Raw genomic sequence first — 20950 nt, 5'->3', positions numbered from 1 at the left:
TACTATTTACTCTCCCAAGTCTCAGAAGATCATGAAATCAGCCCAAAACCTACACCCCAGTTCTCATCAGTTCATCATCACAGGCTAGATCTTTCTCTTTGTTTTGTTCACTCAGGCTTAAAAAACGCTTTTGCTGCAGCGTTTTAAACTACAGGTTATTTTCTCTCCACTACTGGCAAGTTTTTGCCTATCTTAGCGTATTAAACTCTGCAGACACCAAGACCAGTGGAGAAGAAAGGGGAGGAGGTGCTTCAGATGCCAGAGCTGAGGTTCCCCTGCATCCTGTGGTGCAGCCCGTGGTGAGGCAGCTGTGCCCCTGCAGCTGGCAGAAGACCACTGGGATGCAGAGATCCACCTGCAGCCTGTGGATGACCCCACACCGGAGCAGGTGGATGTCTGAGAGGAGGCTGTGACCCTGTGGGAGGCTCATGATGGAGTGGGCTGCTGGCAAGGACCTGCTGACCCATGGAGAGAGGAGCCCACACTGGAGCAGATTTCCTGGTGGGACTTGTGGCCCTGTGGGGGACCCATGCTGGAGCAGGCTGTTCTTGAGGGACTGCATCTCATGGAAGAGTGACGCATGTTGCAGCAGTTTGTGGAGAACTGTTGCCTGTGGGAGGGACTCACGTGGGAGAAGTTCATGGAGCACTCTCTCCCATGGGAGGGACCCAACTCTGGAGGAGGGGAAGGACTCCTCTCTCTGAGCAGCGGCAGAAGCACCTTGTGATGAACTGACCGTAACCCACCCGCTCCTGTCTCCCTGTGCCGCTGTGGGGAGGAGGTAGAGCTGGGAAGGAGGGAGGGGTGGAGGGAAAGTGGTTTTAAGATTTGTTTTACTTCTCTTTATCCTGCTCTGATTTTGTCAGTAATAAACTTGATTAATATCCCCAAGTGCAGAGAAGATGAGAAGGGGCAGTTGCCTGGCAGGGGAGGTGCAGTAACAGCATGAACAACATGGGAGTGTCTCTCAGTGTCCGGGTTAGGTTTCCAACATATAGGTTGGTTTGTCTAAGGTAGGAGGTGTAGGTACGGAGGAAGAGTGACCAAGTTAAGTTCTGAGAAGAAAATGTATAAGTCATATAAACATGCTTTCAAACATACTCAGAAGTATAATCTCAGTTTTGTTTCAGCTGGTGACTAAGAAATAGGAATGGCATAACTTGAGACAGCTGATGAGGCTATCATGTCCAGTTTTCTCTTCCAAGAAGATATACTTCCCTGAAATGCTTGTTATCAACCTGAACTTGCTGCCATTAACAAAATGCCCTGCAAGAGAACCTGAAACACTTCAGGGAGCCTAAAGCTGTTATTGCCAGTAACTGCAGGTTCAGGAATGGTCTGGCAAAACCTCAATTTGCACAGCGAGGGAGGAGAAAATAGTTACAGCAGGTAAACTCAACAGCACTCTAAATAAAACTTGTTAAATGAAACACATAGGCTTTTCTAAAAACCTTGTCCAAGGCATGTAATAAAAATTTAAGGCTGGTGCTTTAAAGTAATCAGTACCTCATTTTTGTTTTCACATGTGTAACTTCTACGAAAATGCATACAAATACCATTACCACAAAAACCCCACAGCAGTTCTATACCTGAAAAACACACAAAGCCATTGTAAAAATGACTGATTTTATAGCTGGAGAAGGACCTAAAAAAGTTCATTTCCAACCAGAGTTTACAAATTCCACCACCATTTTCCCTTTAAATTGAGCACTATCAGATAGGGGAGGGACACTGACGTGGAAACAGAAGAGCTATTACAATATGAAAGGCTGATCATGTGCAACATTTTGGATTTCTAGACCATTAATATGCTTAAAATTGATCTTGCAAAATTACCAATAACATCTTACCAGTATAATTCAGTAGACAGAAGTCTAAGCCATGACACCTCTAACACAACACTGCACTGGAGAAAGGACTACTAAGAAGCCTCTTCTCCAGAGCTATAAAGCCTAAGATCTACGAGCTACCATTCTCATACAGCCTAGATCAGTAGAGTTAATACCCAAGAAATTAACATCCAAAATTAATTATAAATAAATCTTGTATGTAAACATAACGTCAATAACCATTTCAGAGCAAACAAACGCCGCTGGATTACTTTTCACCCTCTGAATAGTTTTGTACCAAGCAAGCCCAAATGTCATGCAGCATGAACAAACAAGGAAACAAATACATTTCTTTGAGTCAGTCTGTACATCTACTTGCTGAAGATGGAGATTATTTCTTTACTGAAGACAGAATCAACAGAATATGCTGAGCTGGAAGGGACCCACAAGGATTACTGAGTCCAGTTCCTGGCACTGCACACAACCATTTCCAAGATTCACACCATGTGCCTGAGAGCATCGTCCAAACGCTTCTTGAACTCTGTCAGGCTTGGAGCTGTGACCACTTCCCTGGAGAGCCTGTTCCAGTGCCCAAACACCCTCTGGGGGAAGAACCTTTTTCTAATATCCAACCTAAAGCTGCCCTGACACAACTTCAGCCCATTCCCTCGGGTCCTGTCACTGGTCACCACAGAGAAGAGATCAGTGCCTGCCTCTCCTCTTTCCCCTTCCCCTCACGAGGAAGTTGTAACTGCAGTGAGGTCTCCTCCAGGATGAACAGACCAGGTGACCTCAGTCACTCCTCATACGGCTCCCCCTCAAGGCCCTTCACCATCTTCATTCCCTCATTTGGACACTCTTTAACAGCTTAATATCTTTCTTACATTGTGGTGCCCAAAACTCCCACAATATTCAAGGTGAGGCCGCCCCAGTAGCAGAGCAGAGTGGGACAATCCCTTCCCTCAACCGAATGGCAATGAAGAATATGACACATTTCTGTAAAAGTAAGAGCTTACAAGTACCAAATAACCAGCACTTCCCTTAGGGAACATGGAAGGACAATGCAGGACAAATCCGAGTTGCATAGCTAAATGCAGCCAAACTCCTTAGTAACCCATATATTTTTAACAACCCTTGATCAGTTCAGACGGAATTGCTTTAGTTGCAAATTCATAAAATAACCACAGTGCAGAGCCTTAGGGAACCCTGGGCTGCTCAGCTTCAAGGTTATGTAGATAAATTGTTTGCTTTCTGTAAAATTTTACCTCCCTGTTAAACCCACACTATTCCCCTCAGGTGACAAGACTAAGCTGGTGCTGTCTTGTAATTTAACAAAAATAACTAAGCTATCACCCAGATATTAGGAGACTAAAAATTCAAGAAACACTCCACTAAACAAAATCACAGATACATACATTAACTACATTACCAATTTCAATTAGGGCTAAGACTCATAGCTGAAGAGCATGTTTATTAATAGTAGCTTAAATGTAAACACAGCACCATATTTTTGCATAAAATCAACAATATTGGTCACAGAAGAGAAAAAAAAACTCTCACAGTTCATCAACACCATAAATTTCTACATGAACGGTACATTCATTTATTCTAGGGCCTTAACTCATCTGCCTTCCACTTTATGCCCCTGGTTATCTGAGGACACACACTGTAGGTATAAAATTATAGTCATTGCCTATAGGCACCATGCAAAACAACCTGCAAATATGTACTTAAAGAAAAGTCATATGGCCTATTTCCAAAGTTATTTTCTTTGGAAATGAATCTGCAAACAGCAAGAAAGCTTGTGTCCTCAGTTACTCCCTTTCAAGTTTATGGGAAGGAGGTGGTTACTAATCGCTGCACATTGACACCTGGATGAAGGGAAAAAGGGATTGTACGTGCCACTACCTCTACTTGTGCACCAATAGTGTAAATAAACATATAGGCAAGTACTTTTAAACTTCTTTCTCATGACTGAGATCCATGCAAAGCTAACATGCATTTTTTATGGTCACAGCAGAGTAGATGACAGTACAAAGCAAGCAGTTAAATGAAGACTTGGAAAAAACCTTCATATTATTGACAGTCTCATTAATATCTGGGTTTACTATTAGCTGTCACAAAAGATAAATTATGTCATATGAATTTTAAAATCCTCATGGAGTTAGTACTAACAGATGTAGGGGGGGGGAAAGGTTGTTTAAATTGATGCCTTCTTTTAGGTCTGATACTATCAAAAATAACAAGAAATACTTGTGCTAATACGAGACATTAAAAAATTTGCTATTGGATCTAGAATGTGACACAGGTTCAATATCACCTTTGTCAGACACACAAATCATAGGCTTCTAAGAACAGAGCCTGCTCTGAACTGCTAACATTGTTACATCTATAGCAAACCTTCATCCATTCCTCTTCCTCTTCCCTTCCCAAGAGGGGATTTTTCCGGAGGAGAAGTCATCCAAATTATCTAAATGCCAAAATTTTTGTTGAGAGAATGTGCACTGATGAGACAGAACTGTTAGGCCAGAAGAGTCCTAGAGCTTCATTAACTAGTATTTCTGAAAGTCAGGCAGTGTTGAGGGTGCTGGAGGTTACCAGGCCATTGAAGAGATGACAGGCATGTGTGCACTCCTCATCTGACCCTTTTTCCTCAATTTTCTTTCAAATGAAACTGAATTTTAGCTGTTGCCTAAAACAGCTGCTGAGACTCTTGAGTTGGAGGTGTTGCATCGAAAAGTTACCATTTGTTAAGCCTGAAACTATCAAACTGAGGATCTGACCTTACAGGCTTAGCCAATCAAAGCCAAGAGACCTTCATCTTCTGCATTCAACTCAGGACACAAAACCAGCAAACAAAACACGAGACCAACTACATTCTCTTTAATGCTACTAACAGTTGGTACCTGACCACAGAAAGAAGCATTTAGCACAGGATCTGATGCATTCAAAAATCCTATTTAATGTATGAAAATTGTTTTTATTAACTCAATTGTTTTCATAACTCAATTGTTTTTCAAAACTCAATTGTTTCCACTATTAATGACAGAAGGAGCAGTCTTACTGTTAGATCTATGCAAGTTGGAGCATTAATGACCAAAACATACACTTCTGTATTTAACTCTAACCTAGCTATCATCTTGCTGGATTTCTAAGTACATCATATTTAGAAGGACCACACACTGCCTGAAATAAACATCCATGAGGTAGGCATCCCTGGGATCTAGATGGTATTATCCTGGAGGAGACTGAGTTCACACCCAGGAAGTGCTATCAGCGTGTAGGTATGCAGGTGAGCACTGGGGCTGCATATTTTTCCTGGTTACCACTGCAAGGGAGGACAGGTGCCCTGTCTCGGTAATTTGGAGCCTATAACTCAGGTACTCCTCCCACCATCCTCTCTAGAGATACCCCAGCCCCCAGGAATGCTGCACTTCAGAAGCGCTGCAGGAGTGAGCCATGGGCATGGAGAAGAGCATGCAAGAACAAGGAATGGATACAATATTGCTTGTCAGGGTACACCCTTGGGAGATGAAGAGTGGGAAATAACAGAGGCTTCTGTCCCTGCTTCATGGCTATTCCTAGTTTCACTCAGTCACTGTGCATAACACACACACACACTCTGGCATTCAAGTCTGACTATCAGAAACTCGTGAGCTTCTCAGTTTTACCACTACAGCAGGTTTTCATCCTGACCCATTTATTTGTCCTGAAACGACTGTGCTCAGCAGGAAGGCTGCTCTCTAAGTTATGTGACACAGTATCCAGGAAGAATAAAAATCCACACGTCAGTGTATTTGTCCTTACCACAGGCAATAGTCCAATAGACCAGGGAGTCTGGAGCTTGGTAGAGGATTCGATATGGTGCCACTCTGGCACTGGAGTCCAACACAACATCAAGAGTACCCACAAGGAGACCTATGGAACAGGAAATTATGATGAATAAACAGTCATGGATCATGCAAAATTCCCCAGGAGGGGCCTCTGCAGCCCCTCCCCATTTCATTTCACCCATCATGGCAAAATGCAGACCTATATATTCATCGCCTTGCTTGTTGTCTCACGTTGTAAAGAGGAAAAGTGACCCAAGAAGGAAAAATCTTCCATTTCAACAGGACTTCAACTCTTAAATGTACCTCAATTCTAGCACGAAGACAAACAAATTGAAACAAAGCAGAAGGTAGTTGTGTTATGAAATCATGTCCAAAATTTATTTAGTTCTTTCCTGTGTTTCATATACTGTTGGAACCCTGGGGAAAAAAAAACACAAACCACCAACTACAACCCTCTCCTCCAACACCAACAGAAAAAACCCAGACGATTACACCCTGAAAGGTTCAAAACTGGAATGTCAGCTAGGAAAAAGCTAAGACTTCCAGCAAAAATAATCTTGCTACTTAACCGTCTGATTCTTCAGGGTAGAAAGGATCAAAATACCTTAGAGTCAAGCTGTTTCTCAGATGAAAGGATACTAGGGAAAGACAAAGCCATACTGTTTTCCAGAAGTAGCTTTGAAAATTCTTTGCTACCGAGGGGGCCATCAACAGTTGCATACCAAAAGCTACCAATAATTCCTCACTATATTTCCACAAAGTCTTGATCCTATTTTTATAATAAACGACACACAGAACTCTAACCCCCCAAAACTCTCTCCCACAAGAAAGACAGATTTATTTTTGAAAGAAATAAAAGGTTTCCCCCTTTTCACCTCCAAAAGAACTTTTCATCTCCCCTGCAGAGATGTCAGATTTAAATTCTCATGCTGAAGTTCCCAGCAAATTGTTTCAATTGTTTGAAAAAAATTTCAAACACACTAAAAACAAATGGATGAAGTTCTGAAGATTTTTTTTCTGCAAATACTTATTAGGGTTTTTTTTGTAAACAGCTGAAATAAACATTTTAAAACACCCCTGGTAAAGTTTCTTCTCCTTTCCAGTGGTTATTTTCACTTTTTACTGTCATTAGTTTTATTAGTTCCTCATTCTCCTCTGTCACAACTGGTTCAGAAGACTCTTTCCCTTGCTGTTCTTCTTTCAGATTTGCATTATGCATCACAAAGAGAAAAAAGCACTACCTGTTTTCCATCTCAGTAGATCCCTTAAATCTGAACTGAAACTGATACTTAGAAATACCCTGCTTATCAGTGATTTTGTATTTCCCCATTTTATGTTTTCTATTTGTATTTTGTTTTATACAGATCTTCACAGGTCAGACCAGTTGTAACCTCTTTCTGCCCAGTGCATTAATATCCACCACTTTTTAATACAAGAGTTCTAAAATACACGAGAAACCAGTCTGGACACAACATGAGGACATTAGTAAGTTGTGTTACAAACCTATCTGCTGATTATAAGATAGGAACAAAACTATTAATGTAAAATATCCCAAAATTCATTAGTCTAACTAGCTTTAGCCGCTCCTATTGCCATCTTAATCCCTCATCTCTCAAGCATTTTGATTACTGGTATACACTGAGAAGCTGCCTCTGAACAATCCTCCCCCAGTCCTGCTAGATACACCCTGATTCCCTCCAAACTCAGGAGAATTAAGTAGGTTATAATGTTAATGTTACTTTAAATTATTTTTTTCTCCAGTTAAATATACTCTCCATCTGAGCTTCACAAACCCAGTATGGTCCCGGTCCAGAACGAACATGACTGCTTCAACTGAGGGCAAAGATCCTCAGACACCTAAAGCTGCCAATGAGCTCAAGAGTACTGCTCAGCTGGAGTGCAGACCAAGCCAGACAGACACTACACTGCCTTCATCATCTGGGTTTGCTGCAAACACAGCAGAATTAAGCAAAAGATTCTTTATGCTTTTCAGCTTCACATGACTACTGACAGTACTAAATATGCACTAGGCATGATGTAATATCTAAATAAAGTTGTATGCTGGCCAAATGCAATCTTCTCTGAGCTTACAGAAACGCTGTTAATTCCCTGCATTCTTTAAAAACATGCTTGTTTCTCTCCTCCTGCTGTATTTCCAAATTTGTTGGCGTGTGGGTGGTCCTGGCAACAAATTCTGCCCCTAGTTCTAGGAGGGACTGCAGCTGTGAAAACTGGGATATGCAGGTAAGGTCAGGGAGTCAGAACAAACCTACTGACTTGGTGCAGAAACGTCAAGTTCAGAAGAGTTTCCCATCCTAACTCCTTCTCCCCTGGATATGGGAGACAGGAGAGGAACAGCCCCCTGTGCCACCAAACATTGTAAGATAGAGCATGTACCCAAGAAACGTGGAAAGCACTATAAAAAACCCCAAAAAACACTAACAAAAGAGACAAGCCAGCACTGAAACAATAGATGGGAGGTAGGAAAGGAAAAGAAAACAATACTTTCCAATGGTGCAGTAAGTAGGTGTTACCCTGGGGCTTTTCAGCAGTGGCAACAGGACATGGAAATAACCGTGTAGTGAGGTTAAAGGAAGGAAATTCACAGAATTCCAGAAGATCCCATGGAAATTCAAAATTTAGCTTACCAAGATAATTGTTACAGAGAGTTTATCAGGAAAATCTTACTTCTATCATGAAATAACTATTTTCATAGATAATACATGCCATATTTTTTAAAAATTATGTGGTTTTATAACATTAAAACTGGTTAATATTTCCTTGTGCAGTCATGCAGCTACACCTGTCTGCCCTCCTTCAGGAACTGTTCTGTTTTGCATTGTTAAGTCGGCATTGTCTTTTTGGTTTTTGGATATTTGTTGTTTGGTTGGGGTTTTTTTGCAATGCAGACATGTGATGCAGCCAGAATGAAGTCACAGCATTTCATGCTGATGATCTCTTTGGGGACTTTCAACATGAAGTAGAAATGAAAATTTAAAAAAAAAAACCAAGACCATTAACAGCATTTTAATACTGTTCATTAATTCTTCATAGAGCAAGTACCTTTTCAGATGTGATTAAGTAACTGAAAGTTTCTATAGAAACAGAACAGAAACAAGGAATCATATTCCTTAGATTAGACAGACCCTTGGGCAAGAGCCAGTAAATTACCCAGGCATCAAATCACATGACTATACTGATTGCAAATTTTTTCCCATTATTTCATCAGGTTCCTGACTACATACTGAAATAAGGGAAGAAATTCTCAATGTAAGAATACTAGATCTGCAAGCCCTTGTTGAAGTGTGATGTTTTCATGAGCAAAGGTTTAAAGCACACGGTATAATTTGTAGGGTTAACATTTGTCTAACTTGTGGCAGCCCCGACCCTGAAGGCACTAAAGCACAAGCAACCCTATATCGAGGAACAGTCCCATCAGACACACTTGCCAAATTTCTAGAGCAACCATACCAATATAGGGAAAAGGGAGGGATGAAGCCTTCATTTTGTTTGGTACAACTTTTTTTTGTATAGTCTGCTTCCTCTTTCACAACCTTGAATTCTAAAGCAAAGGTACAGAAAATTTCTCAGTATTCTCTTTCTTTTCTGTAAAACATAGACATTACCAGAGGAAAACCAGTGATATGCAATACCTGGAACCAGGGAATACAAAGCCACAACTGGCTGGGGGCCTGGGCAATTGCTCTTGCATCATGTTACTGGAAGGACAACCAATGCACTAGAGGGAATTACTGGAAAGGGGTTCAGTTACCTGATGCAATTTGTGCTGAAGGAAGATATCACACTACATTTTACTTATCTGACCACATTCAGTGGTGGCTCACATTTAGCCATAAACTGGAGGGGGAGCCTGTAACCACTGCAGAAAGTGTACAGACTAGCAGTCTGTATTCACACATCAAATTATGATGTACGCTACTTGTATCCTTGTCCTAGCAAATGATTTTCAACCTGTTTTTTTTCTAGAAGGGATTATGATCACATGAAGCCTGACCTCCTGCACAACACAGACTCCTTTTAAGTCAAATTATTTCTATCTCACCAAAGAATATTTTCCAGAAAGGTAGGTCATTTTGGTTCGAAAACTAAGCCAATTGCTTCAGCCAGTTCAGATTTTTCCAAGCATCACCGCACTCCCTGCTCTTGGGAGACCAGCATTCCACATGACTTACAGTCCAGACTGATTACAAACTGCCCACAAACAGTAATGAAATCAAGGGATGATCTGCTGTAGAATCAACCTGGTACACTGCAAGTTACCACTGAAAGCACACATACTTTAAGAGTATGGGGACTCAAATACCTGTAATAAGTCACAATGTCTGTGAGTGCATATCCATGGCACAGATCTTCACTGCAGGAATATTTCTTCCTCTTTACTTTCTTTCTTTTAAAGTAGAACTAGTGATTATTCTTTTATCTTTCACAAGGAAGTTGCTTTGTAAAACATTGATTACTCGTGTTTTTAAAGGAAAAGGGAGTTTATGCACTGTACACATGAATAATCTCTTTTATTATTGATGGATTTTCTTATGACAACAGCAATCCTCTTTCACAGTAAGTCACACTTTAATTTAAATAAAACACAGACAAAGACTAAAGAGTCTTTATCACCTTTCTACAGTCCCTCTAACAGCAATGTTACAATTATATCTGTGAGGCTTTGGCGTTTTACCTGCTAAAATACACCGGGTTCTCAGAGTAAATTGGATTACATATTCAACAGTGAGGACCTGGCACAGGTCACACACGTGTGCTAGACCTACCTCTAGCACACCTTATTAAAACACTGAAGCCAATGAATTACAATAAATAATGACACTTCAAAGCTTAGGAGTTACCAGCAGCCACGGCTTTGTTGCACAGCAAGCACCATGAAAAAGTTTGGGATGGTATCAGACAGTGATGTTTCCAACTCAGCTTTAACCTTAGAGCACAGGTGCTTTCAGCACACCCCAGTGATCTGTGATGCATCCACTCTTCAGTGACTCGGGGGCAACTTGTATCACACCTTGCCCAGAGCTGGAACGAGGTCACTCTGCAGTTGGTATCACTGTTTTTGTGCAACGTTGCCATGCAGGAACACCCTCCTTTCCCCCAGTTGGCCAGATTACAAATGTGTTATTCACCTGGCTGCCAGGAGCAGAGCCCTGCCCTGCCATATCCTTCTTCCACATCTACATGAATACAATCTACAGCCTGACAGGCTCTCAGGACACCTTCTGATAGGAGATTTCTATCTAAAAAAATGCCTGAACAAAGAGCATACGTGTTTTTAGCATGCAGAGCAAACACAAAACTATATCCTCCAAAAGAGGTGAGATATAGTACAGGTCAGACAGATTCCTGGAGTCATGCTCATGAGCTATCAGTCAAAGAGTCCTGTGCATGCCAGCAGCCTATTTGTGTAGGAGCTCAACACTGCGACTACCAGAACTTGCAACGTCACATGTACCATTAGTAAGAACTTTTCAAAACAGGCATCGTGACATTCCAACACTGAATCAGAAGCACACTGCTTAAAAGGTTCTCAGTATTTAAAGTATGCTGATGATGACGTCTCCTCTTTCCACTGAAGTGATGGACACATAATGAGCTCTGGTCATAAACCTGGAACACCCAAGGGACCTATTTAGACCGTAGATGTCAGATGATTTCCAAGAAAGCCTCAATCAATAGGGTTGATTTAAGTCATATTTGTACCACGACCATTCAGTTTTATATCGATTTAATGGACAATAAATAAACTCCTCCTAAAGTTTAAGTATTACTTCCTGGATTATAAAAACAATAGTTCATAAGAATACATAGCTAAAACATACAGTATAAGCTATTGTTTTTCCTAGTAAGTGTAATGAACCATTACTCTTCCATTCTTTCTCAAGGCAGCTCATGTGATTACCTCTCATTTGTTATTACAGGATGAGATCATCCAATTACTTGTCTGTCAAAACTCAACCTAGAGCAACAGTCTGAACTCCATGGATAATACTGTGGACAAATCCTTTTAACAGGGAGGGTCAATTCTGTTTGGTTTGATTTCATGGGAAAGCCTATATGAATAGTAAATATTATACATCACTCAAAAATAATTACAGTGTTAAACTTTCAATACCAGTAATAATACCCACAAAAGTAGGAATATAACCTCTTCACCGTGAACACCGCTCTTAAAACTTTATGAAGGGTTATACAGGTTAGGGATTTTTTAACAGGTGTTCATTCACATAAACAAAGGTAAAATAAACTCCAAAGATTTATTTCATAACTGTCTTCCCATGTGGGTTATACAGCATTTGCTTACATGGGCATGTAACGTGGTATCAAGAAAAAGAAATTTTTCCTCTGAACATAAGGTGTTGAAACTAAGATTTGTTATGTTTTCTCCAGTGTCTGCCTTTGTTCCTCTCACCATTTCCTTTACACACAACTTTTCAAACATGTTCAGTGCCATGGACTTTGGGGATGAACTGTCCCTCTACTGACAGTTCAGCCAGAAAAGTAGCAAAGACAGTAGTTGCATTTTCTGTCTTCAGACTGATGGACACAAATGAGGGAAGATAGAAAACCTAACCACCAATCTTTCAAAAAAAAAAAGAAGCTCAGGAAGGGTCAGTGTGATGATCTTGATGATCTGGCTTGACTACTGAGGGATAAAGCAGTAACAAACATTAAAGCTTTCATCCAACCTACAAGTTTAGCAATTGTAATTGAATTAGATTAACTTCCAAATATGTTAAAGTGATCAGCAATTGAATGACTACCACAATAGTTGTCAAGGTGTCCCAACAACTTGTGACCATCCCTGTAAAAAATCTGTATCTTAACTCAAACCTAAATCTGATTGGGCTTACACTTCCAGCTTTCAGAATTTTTGGTAACTTCTTCTGCTAAGCTGAAGGGCCCTAAGCAGTGTAAGTGTAACCACATTTGCCAGTGTTACCTACTAAACAATAGTTAAAGTATTTCAGATTTATAAACCTTTGCTGGCTTTCTCTGCAACAGAGAAGAAACCAGAATGTGCATTACATTCTGTATCTATCATTACATACTGATAAATACACACAAAGTAAAATAATTTAAAAAAATAAAAAAATAAAAAAAATTTCCACTGAGGCTCAGTTTTGTAGATGATGAAAAGTCCAGGCAAAGAACTCACACAATAATACATCCAAATAGTAAGTTCCCACAAACAAACCCACCAGACTTGAACTGAAACAAAACCTACTAGACTTAGGAAAATACAGACAGATGAGCACTGACAGGACATGCTGGACAGTTACAGGTATGCCATGGCTTACAACACAGAGTAAAACTGGTATTTGGACAAAACCTCAAACAAATAACCTCACAGTCCTGAAGAAGATAAATTTTATACTACTTTTGGTTTGATATAAACAATTATTCATAAATTTGTTTAAAAAAAAATTTTTTTTAGGAAAAGCAATGTCATGTGTCACTGACCAAAGCAGCAGTGAAGTCACTGAATTTCACTCAAAACTAATTATTTTAAGTATCTCATTCTCTCAGAGTAGCATAAGCAAATTAAACAGATTTCATCTAAGAGCAGAATTTAAATCAAGTACATCTGCACCAATATACCGTTCAGAGAAACTATGTAAGACTAATGAACAAATCAAGTAAGAATGAGCCCTATAGGGAAACAGAAACAAAAACAAAACACCACCAAATAAAAACAAACAAACCCCCCCAAACATAAAAACTCCCAAGAAGAACCACCAAACAAAAAGTCCCCTACAAAACAGAAAAAAACCCAAACAAACATCAGCACTGCTAACCCAAGAAAAATTACTGTAAATTAAATCTAGTCATATGAAATCGATGGTTTAAATTGAGAACTGAAGTGTGTACAGTAAACTCAGCTTTAACTAAGAAGGAACAGTTCTGAAGCACAGCATGGTCAAATACAAGCTAAACCTGAAGAGAAGCAAGAGTTTCAGAAAAAGATAATTTTAATTTCTAACTGTTCTGATTGAATACCTGCATATAGGTGAGATTTCAATAAGGTATGAGAGGAGGTATTTTACCGGGAAATGAATGATGCTGAACAAAAAATTTCAGTAATTTTGACTAACAAAATATTGTAAAAGGCAGAGGGAAAGCATAAGACAGGACTGTGAGGAAAGAAGAACAATAAAAAAAAATTTAAAATTACTAGGTGACACTAAAACTACTGCTGTAGAACAAATTCATACACCCCTACTTGGAAACTTCAAGAAAAAAAAAAATCAGAAATCAGGCCTAGAAAATACTTACAATCATTCTTCTGAAAAGAAAACAAATGGAAAGGTTTTCAAGAAGTCCTCCAGAACCTAAGCCTACCTAAGTACCAGATTTAAAGGCAAAAATGTGAATGAAATTTCTGAATATCAACACTGATCAGACAACAGAAGGATGATTAGTGATCAAAGAGGGAAAGAAAAGCAAGATTTCAGCCAAATGCTTAACAGCTCTTTATACATTTTGTATCATCATACTTCAATAGCATCAGTGGCAGGGACAACTCCCATCTATTACAGGAAAAGCTATATGTAGTGTGATACTATGATGGATAAAAACAAGTAGAGGTCACAAATCCTGGGGAAGAAAACCGAGTGGATTCTGCCTATGCCAAATATTTACAAGAAGAAATATTGTATGACAATACACGTGTTTTTATTAAGCTCCAAAAGCATTTGAGTATATACTGGCATACTTTGTGGAACCATTTTTAATTCTGCAGAAATTGAAACTGCAGAATTGAAACTATTGAGGGCCCAAATCTCTGTGAAATATGATATATTCTTACAAGGATGCATAACTGGACAGTGGAGTGATGGAAATATGGAAACTACTCACAGTGTAAAAGGTGAAGTATCATTCAAGAAAAGTCTTTGACCAAGAAGCATTACAGCAGAGAAAGCAAAGCTACACCAAGCAACATCTCCAGCCCTGTATCTGTGCAAACAATGCCCTGCTGCAAGAACTGGAGATCAAGAGAAACTTTAAGTAGGAAGTGACACACCTTCCAACTGAGGAACTGGGAAAGCATCTGGGAATTCAACAGAAAGACTGGTGAATCAAACAGCAGTTCAACCCTAGACATCTGCATGTTCTCTTGAAATGGAAATCCACTACTATGAAAAAGCAAAACACACCCGCAGCAGATCCCAAGGAAAAGCTCAGAAGCATCAGAGCAGATTTGGGGTACTGCCAAATGACAGAGTGGAGCAAAAGAGACTGGTTTCCACTCCATGAGCTGAAATAAACATGAAAAGCTGGTAGACAGGCTGGCCACCCCTATTCGTTATGCTAATGGCATCCATTTTGATAAATGCTACATTTGAAGTATTGGAAAAAGCACACGCTTTCTATTCAAGTGTATCAAGTTTGACATGCACAATCTTAACTGCTTGAGTCAACAAGGGCAGAGAGTGCCAAGGTTGTTAAAGCATGTACCATCCTTTGTTCAGGCAGATGATACACTGGTCAAAAGATTTTCTAAACCTTAAGCATAAAACCAGGTTTTCAAGCAACCTCGTCCTCAGCCCTCTGAATTGACAGGCTGAGAGAGCAAGACAGAATCTTATCTCCAAATTTGATTTACTAATTGTGTTGTCCAGCAAGGCTGCAGAAAAGTCTTTCAAGTTAGAACACTGTCACAGTATTAAAAATTGTATTAGATCTGACACTGAAGGATCACATAAGCCAGCCAAGTTCAGAACCTCTCCTTTCTGCCCTTCCAGCGTGGAAATTAAACAATAATTCCTTTTGCAAAAATATCTGGGGAGAAAGATAGTACTTCATCAGATTCTTTTATCACCAGAAGTCAGCAAATTTCCATCTGCTCTCTTCTGCTTAAACATTTGAATCATCTTTGGCAACATCTCATAAACTTATAAACTCCTACTGCATCTCTCACGCATGCACTGTCCCAGCTGTTAAGTATAAATATACCCACTCTGCAAAATAATTCACTCCTAAAAACAGTTCTTGCAAGCTAAGAACAATTTATTTGCCTTGGGATCCAAAGAGATCTTACAGTAACACTTAAAATTCCTTAGAATTCATCTCTATTTCACCCACAAATGTACACATGCAAAAGGAGCACAGTAGACACAAGATAATTGTACCGCACACTCAAGTCTCTCTTCCTGTAAGCTCCAAGTGAATACATTGCTCTGCCATCCACTATTAGTCTCACTAACTCCTTTTAATAATGTTTCCAAGTAGAAGAGTTTGGCAAACATTATCCCAGTGTAGCAGAAAGCAGTGAGATACATTTTTAAACCTATTTGTCGCATCTGAATGCAAGATACGCTTAAAAACATGAGCCTTTTAGTTGTTTATAAACTTTATGGCATGTTCAAGATCCTTACGTCCATGAAAGTAATACTATCATACAGGGCACAGAGCCCAAAGGATGGTAGAGATCTGGGTTCATGTTCTCTCCAAACACCTTTGCTTCAGCTGATTGCAGGCTGCTGTGCAAATAAATACATCAGATTCCTCTGGAAAAGGAATTATTTCATGTAGGCCAAACTACCAGGTTGCCCATGGAAGCAAGCAGAATATATATAGAGAGAAGGTTAAAAACATTCAACACCTTTGACAAAACTAATAAGAGGAAAGAAAATCCTTTTTTCCCTGTTGGTGAACAAAGGGAAGATGAAGCTCTCGAGCAAAGGTCACAGAGAAGCAAAATATAGGCATGGCATTATGTGCAATGCACAAAACAATTTAATTTAGGAGAAGGTTCATCAACCATCAAATACTTTTAAAGCAGCAAAATATACTTTTTTGCTCCTGTCCCGGAAGATTAATGCAATGATGCAAGATAATGTGAATTTGCAGAACAGCTATGAAAATCCAATTTAAAATCCAATTCACAAGTCTTTCCTATTTTCCTTCTGTTAAAAAGGAAAATAAAACCCAAGCAACCCTTCAGTTAAGGCATGCTTACAAAGAAAAGTCACATTGATGTGAGCAGTGCTGACATAGACACAATAATTTAAATGAGTACAGACCTTACTTCAGTAAGACTTTTAGCAGAAATGCTGTATCTCTTAATAAACTATTGATCAAATACACTTTATTAGCAGAGATGACCCCTATGGACTCACTAATCAGCACTGCCTTAACACATAACAAAGATCATCCTAATTCTTCTAACTTCTTACAATACAATATTAAAATAAGTGGAGAAAACATCTCCAATTTCCAAACAAATATTTAAATAAGAGTGTTTCTCTGTTCAACTGTTACACAAACCAAGGCCAAGAGGAGAGAACCAGAGAAGAAAGGGCCGATTTTTTACCCCTTCCCCCAAAGCAACTGATACTCCCTTTACCTGCAAAGGGTTGCAGCACTCAGAGCAGATCCAGGACAGATAACACCAGTACTGTTCTTCTGCTCCAACACAAAGCCATCAGGAATTAGTTTCACCACCCCCCAGGCTGGGTTTAGACTGAGATGTGTCAAAAGACCTGAAAGATGAGGACTTCCAGACTTTGGCGATGGTAACATTTGTCCACAGGATGGTAGTTAAGTGATGGCAGATTGATAACACAGAGACCCTGGTAGACATTTCATGCCTTCCAGACTCATTTTCAGAGTCACAGCATTCCATTCACCTCCAAAGAGGTCTGTCCCCAGCCTTCCCCGCCTCATTCTCAACTCACTCACAGGAAAGCACTCTATTTCTTCCTTCAGCTGCATTACAGAGCAGCCCCACCTAAAGTTCTTTGAAACTTAACGTGACCACAGATGAAGAGAAGGGCATCACACTTAACACTGATCAGTTTGCTGATGGGGTAGTTTCACAGCAAATCTAGATTTGAGAGCTCTGCCAGAAAAATCAATGCTTCTCATTGTCTGCCCCCTGCTAAAGTTACACAATGAAGCCATGTAATGTCATCAACCCCATAGTCTCATCAATCTGAAAGTCAATTGTCATTCTACAGTTCAAGACAAATGACTTCAAGAGTCAATAATGAAGGAGTACAAGTCAGCAAAAGCTAGATCAAAAAATAAAAAATAAAGGACAGTTGTATTTACATCCTCTGTTGCATATATGAATTCAGGCCATCCCCACCACAGTGAAAACTCCAGCATACAGTATTTCTAGGTAGTTTCAAGGACGTATAAGCTGGTTTCCCACAGAGCAACCAGGCCAAATTTTATACCACATTCATGGGTGGATAACTTTTTAGATTATCTCTGAGCAAATTTCAGCATTACATCACTACAGAAAGGACAATTAGGGAGGAAAAAAACCTAACCCACCATTCATAAAAGGTTTTTTTCACTCCTGTTTCCTCACTTTTGATCAGATAACCTCCACTTCTGTCACAAGAACAGTATCATTATCATCTACAGAACTTCCACAGGGTCATCCTAAATGCTATCATTGCTGCAAATTATATATCCTGTTTACTTTTTCGGCAGATTTATATATTCTGAAGCCTCAGAACCAGCTAGGTCCCTCAATACCTTGCTTTTAGCCAGTCTTTCCTACTGGCAACAATCCATTGGCTTTCTCGGCCTGCCTTGGCCCTCAACGGGCAGACCACAGCTGTTAGAACAACCAATGTAAAATTCCAGTATTTCCATGAAAAACAAATTATCCTAAGTTCCAATCTGTGATTGGCCTGCGCAGTCTACATCCCCTTCTTTCTCTCTTTCTTTCCTTCTTTTATCCTCCCTTCCTTCCTCTCCCACCTTCTATTGACCACTGTGTCAAAAATTCTTGACGTTTTATAGCACGTGGTCTAACAAGTTCCCGTACAGCCCCTTTAAATGCTGACAGCACTAATAACTTCATAATGGGGGATTGATTAGTTATGGTTTTGGCAACATACTGGAAAAAGTACAACTTTTTTCTGTCTCTTCTCTGTGCAAACAAACAAATCCCCTGGAAGTTGCCTTGTTGCTACTGCCTCAATGCCACTGCTGCTGCAATTCTAGGCAAAGCATAGGAACTAATAAAAGCTACATGGAAAGCAGGTTTCAAAATATTAACAATTTTGCCTTATAAACAGTATTCACTACACAAACTCCATTCACATACTAAAATAATGGATACAGTGCACAAATATTTACATTCCAAAGGGGAGGGGGAAAATGCAAGAAACAAAGATGGGACTATTTCTTCTACCAAATGCTGCTGGCTTATCTGGCTTTCACAAAAAAACCTGCACATTTATGATTCCTACTCCCACTCAAGGACAAAATCTTCAAAAGTGATCTCTCCACCTGTACAGTGGTATCACCAATCAGACTATTATATATACAACTGCAAGAAGACTTAGGTATATATGCACTGTGCAAACAGGTTGAAGAGAAAACTCTAAATTCTCAAAATGTTGCCTCAACAACTGAGGAATGACTGGAAAATAGATGGGTATCTAAAACGATCTCTAATTCAAAGATAACAAAGCCAGAAAGGTAGAAGAATGCCTTGTCAGACCTTCAGAGGCCAGGGGGTAATCCATGAAAGGAGAGCCTGAAAAGAACTTCTCAGTAAATAGAGTAGGGGTGAACTTTTGAGGCACAATATGTGTTTTTATTGATTTGACAACCCTGTCCATAATTCAAAAGATTTTAAAAAATAATTAAAAATCTACAGTCAATCTGGAGTGGCTGCTGGTCTCTTCCCACACAAGAATGAGGTGGGTTATCAACACACAACACTGAAGACCTTGGCAGTCTACACGAAAACACACTTCACAGCAATGCTTTAGTTCAGATTATAAATTGTTTACAAGTCCATAGAGCATTCAAAAGCTGAAGAAACACTTAATCTCCTGGCAAATATGTACAGGACCTTGAATCAAATACAGATGTAGTCCACATGTTTACTTTGCCTAGTCTGAAGTACGAGTTGTCATGGAAGTGGGTAAAGAAGAAAGCACAGGTTTTCAGAGAATGAGTTTGACTGTTCTGTAACAATTCAAAAAGTACCAGTGGAAACACCATTGGGTTCTGTATCTCCAATATACAAAAATGTACCAATGGAAATACCACTGGGGTCTGTATCACCCATATGCAAATGTGTATACACATTGCCTAGAGAAGGGTGGAAGATCTTGACAAATGGATATGCACAGTATCATTGAGACTCAGATGCTTATGATCCAAACATCTACAAAAGCTTCTCCAGTAGCCAGCAGTCGGAAACAAAAGCATTCAGGGAACATACTTCACAAGGACATCGTGGAGAATACGGAGAAGCCGAAGCAAATCTCTTCTAATTTATGAATTACAACACGGTCTACAAAACGTTTTATAGAAGGCGTGTTAGAGGCTCAACAACAAAACGCTCCCGGAATCTGGGCAAGTCACAGCCCGATGTATGGAGCCATTGGACACCGGAGGGGCGGGGGGGGTCATCCCACAAAGCTCCAGTGCGTAAATCCTCACGGGAATCTTGGCGTATTCCAGGCACCTAAGCATCGACGGGGCGCCCCCAGCCCGGACACTCTGGAGGGCGACAGGATCGGGGCGCGCCGCCCACATCCCCGGGGGACCCCCCGCACCCCGGGCACCGCCCCGCCCGGACCCCTGCCCGCCGCCGCCGCCCTTACCCGCCAGTCCCCCGCCGCCGCCATCGCCGCCGTGCCCCTTCCTCCTCTGCAGGATGAAGTAGGGGTTGGCCCGCTCCGTCACCCACAGCGCGTTCGCCAGCAGCACCTCCTCGGGGTTCACCCACATGCTCCCGGCGCGGACAAAGGCGGGCCCGGCGGGCTGCGGGGGCGGCTCACGCTCGCACCGCCCGCATCAGGCGCCACCATGCCCGGCCGGCGCGGCCGACGGCGCAGCCCCGCGGGCACCGGCGGGCACCGGGCGGAGGGGCGGCGGTGGAAGCAGCAGCAGCCGCATAGCCCCGCGATGGCCCCCGCCGCCTACCCGCGCTCCGCCGGGCGCGGAGGGGCGGCTGCGGCGGCCCGGGGCGGCGGCAGCTCCCGCCGCAGCGGTGACATCAGCGCCAGCCCCGCCGCCGCTCCGCGCTCCTCTCCCGCACAAAAGCCCGCGGGAACCGCCGCGCTCCCGCGCCGTGCGCGCCCCCGCTCGCTCCGCCCGCCGGGCGGGGAGCGCGCACCCCGCTCCCGCACCTGCGCGCCCCGGGCACGGGCACGGGCACGGTGCTTCCCGTGGCACGGCACGGATCCGCAGGGACACCGCGGGGAGGGAGGTGCGGGGCGAGAGCAGCCCCGCCGAGAAGGACCCGCGGGTTCCGCTGGAGGAAAAGCTGCTGCTCGTGAGCCG

At 41.4% G+C, this 20950-nt stretch overlaps 1 protein-coding gene across 2 annotated transcripts in view; it reads right to left on the bottom strand.

Moving 5' to 3' along the window:
* Window positions 1–20492, bottom strand: part of TBC1D9 (TBC1 domain family member 9) — a 53027-nt gene extending 32535 nt beyond the window's left edge. The window contains exons 1-2 of one of the 2 annotated variants that reach the window (XM_050320433.1): window positions 20269–20492; window positions 5637–5747 (exon numbers count right to left, since the gene is read on the bottom strand). In XM_050320433.1, coding sequence (XP_050176390.1) covers window positions 5637–5747; window positions 20269–20395 — 238 coding nt within the window. In that variant the 5' untranslated portion in view covers window positions 20396–20492. The remainder of the gene's footprint in view (window positions 1–5636; window positions 5748–20268) is intronic. The other variant, XM_050320434.1, reaches the window with a different exon arrangement.
* Window positions 20493–20950: the final 458 nt, after the last annotated feature.

This window comes from Myiozetetes cayanensis, unplaced genomic scaffold, assembly GCF_022539395.1.
Source record: "Myiozetetes cayanensis isolate MyiCay16 unplaced genomic scaffold, myiCay2020 scf24, whole genome shotgun sequence".
NCBI lineage: Eukaryota > Metazoa > Chordata > Aves > Passeriformes > Tyrannidae > Myiozetetes > Myiozetetes cayanensis.
This window is presented reverse-complemented; position numbering and strand designations above follow the sequence as displayed.